This window comes from Trypanosoma grayi (genome assembly GCF_000691245.1).
Source record: "Trypanosoma grayi strain ANR4 Tgr_2412_V1, whole genome shotgun sequence".
Lineage (NCBI taxonomy): Eukaryota > Euglenozoa > Kinetoplastea > Trypanosomatida > Trypanosomatidae > Trypanosoma > Trypanosoma grayi.
The window spans coordinates 1-732 of NW_008828030.1; the positions used below are offsets into that span (position 1 = coordinate 1).

General features: G+C 55.5%; 1 protein-coding gene across 1 annotated transcript; it reads right to left on the reverse strand.

Annotated features, from left to right (window-relative positions):
* DQ04_24121000 (receptor-type adenylate cyclase) lies at positions 1 to 732 on the reverse strand (the record flags this gene model as incomplete). Its single annotated transcript, XM_009318213.1, has 1 exon — positions 1 to 732. A coding segment is annotated over one exon (732 nt), but the record flags the coding sequence as incomplete, so codon positions are not given.

Consider the following 732-nt stretch of genomic DNA (forward strand, 5'->3'; position numbering starts at 1 on the left):
ACATCGGCAGCAGCGAGGCCCACGACGAACACATCGCCATCGCGAGGCAGGTGGCTCTCCAGCGCGTCACCGCCACCCAGCAGCGCGGACGACAGCAGCGACCCGCCAAACGTCACAAGCGACCGCCGCAACACATCCGCTATTGCGGCTGCTTCATCGCTGCGGATCACAGCGTGGAATTTGGCGTCAGTAGTGTTGGCGAGGTACTGCGCAACCACAAAGAACTCCTGCTCCAGCGTCGGTGCAAGGTGAATCACGTGCCGGCGAAACCTGCTTACTCGTGGCTGCAGAGGCACCGGGTCAATGAATGTGATTTCTTTCATGCTCAGCAGATATTTGGGGAGAACTCCAACCACACAGTCAACATAGCGCACTTCAAGCTCTTTGGTCAGGGCAGCACTGGCATCCGACACTGTGGTATTTATCGCTCGGGCCGACATAAAATGGAAACTTTCCGTGCTTTCCTGAGTGCCAATAGCGGCTGTAGTACCGTACGCTATGTCCTCCATTGCCCTCACAGCGTCCTGCCGGTCAGTCATAACCATCGTAACCATACTAAAGGCTGGCAACAGCACGAAGTTGTTAGCATAACATTCCATCGGGTTCAACAGAAGTGTTCCTTCGAGAATCCGCTCTAGAGCATAGTCCTCCACAAAATGCTTGGCGTAGACTACACGCCCACCTTGGTTGCAGCGACAGATGGCACCGTGTGAATCGGCAATACCGCTGCAA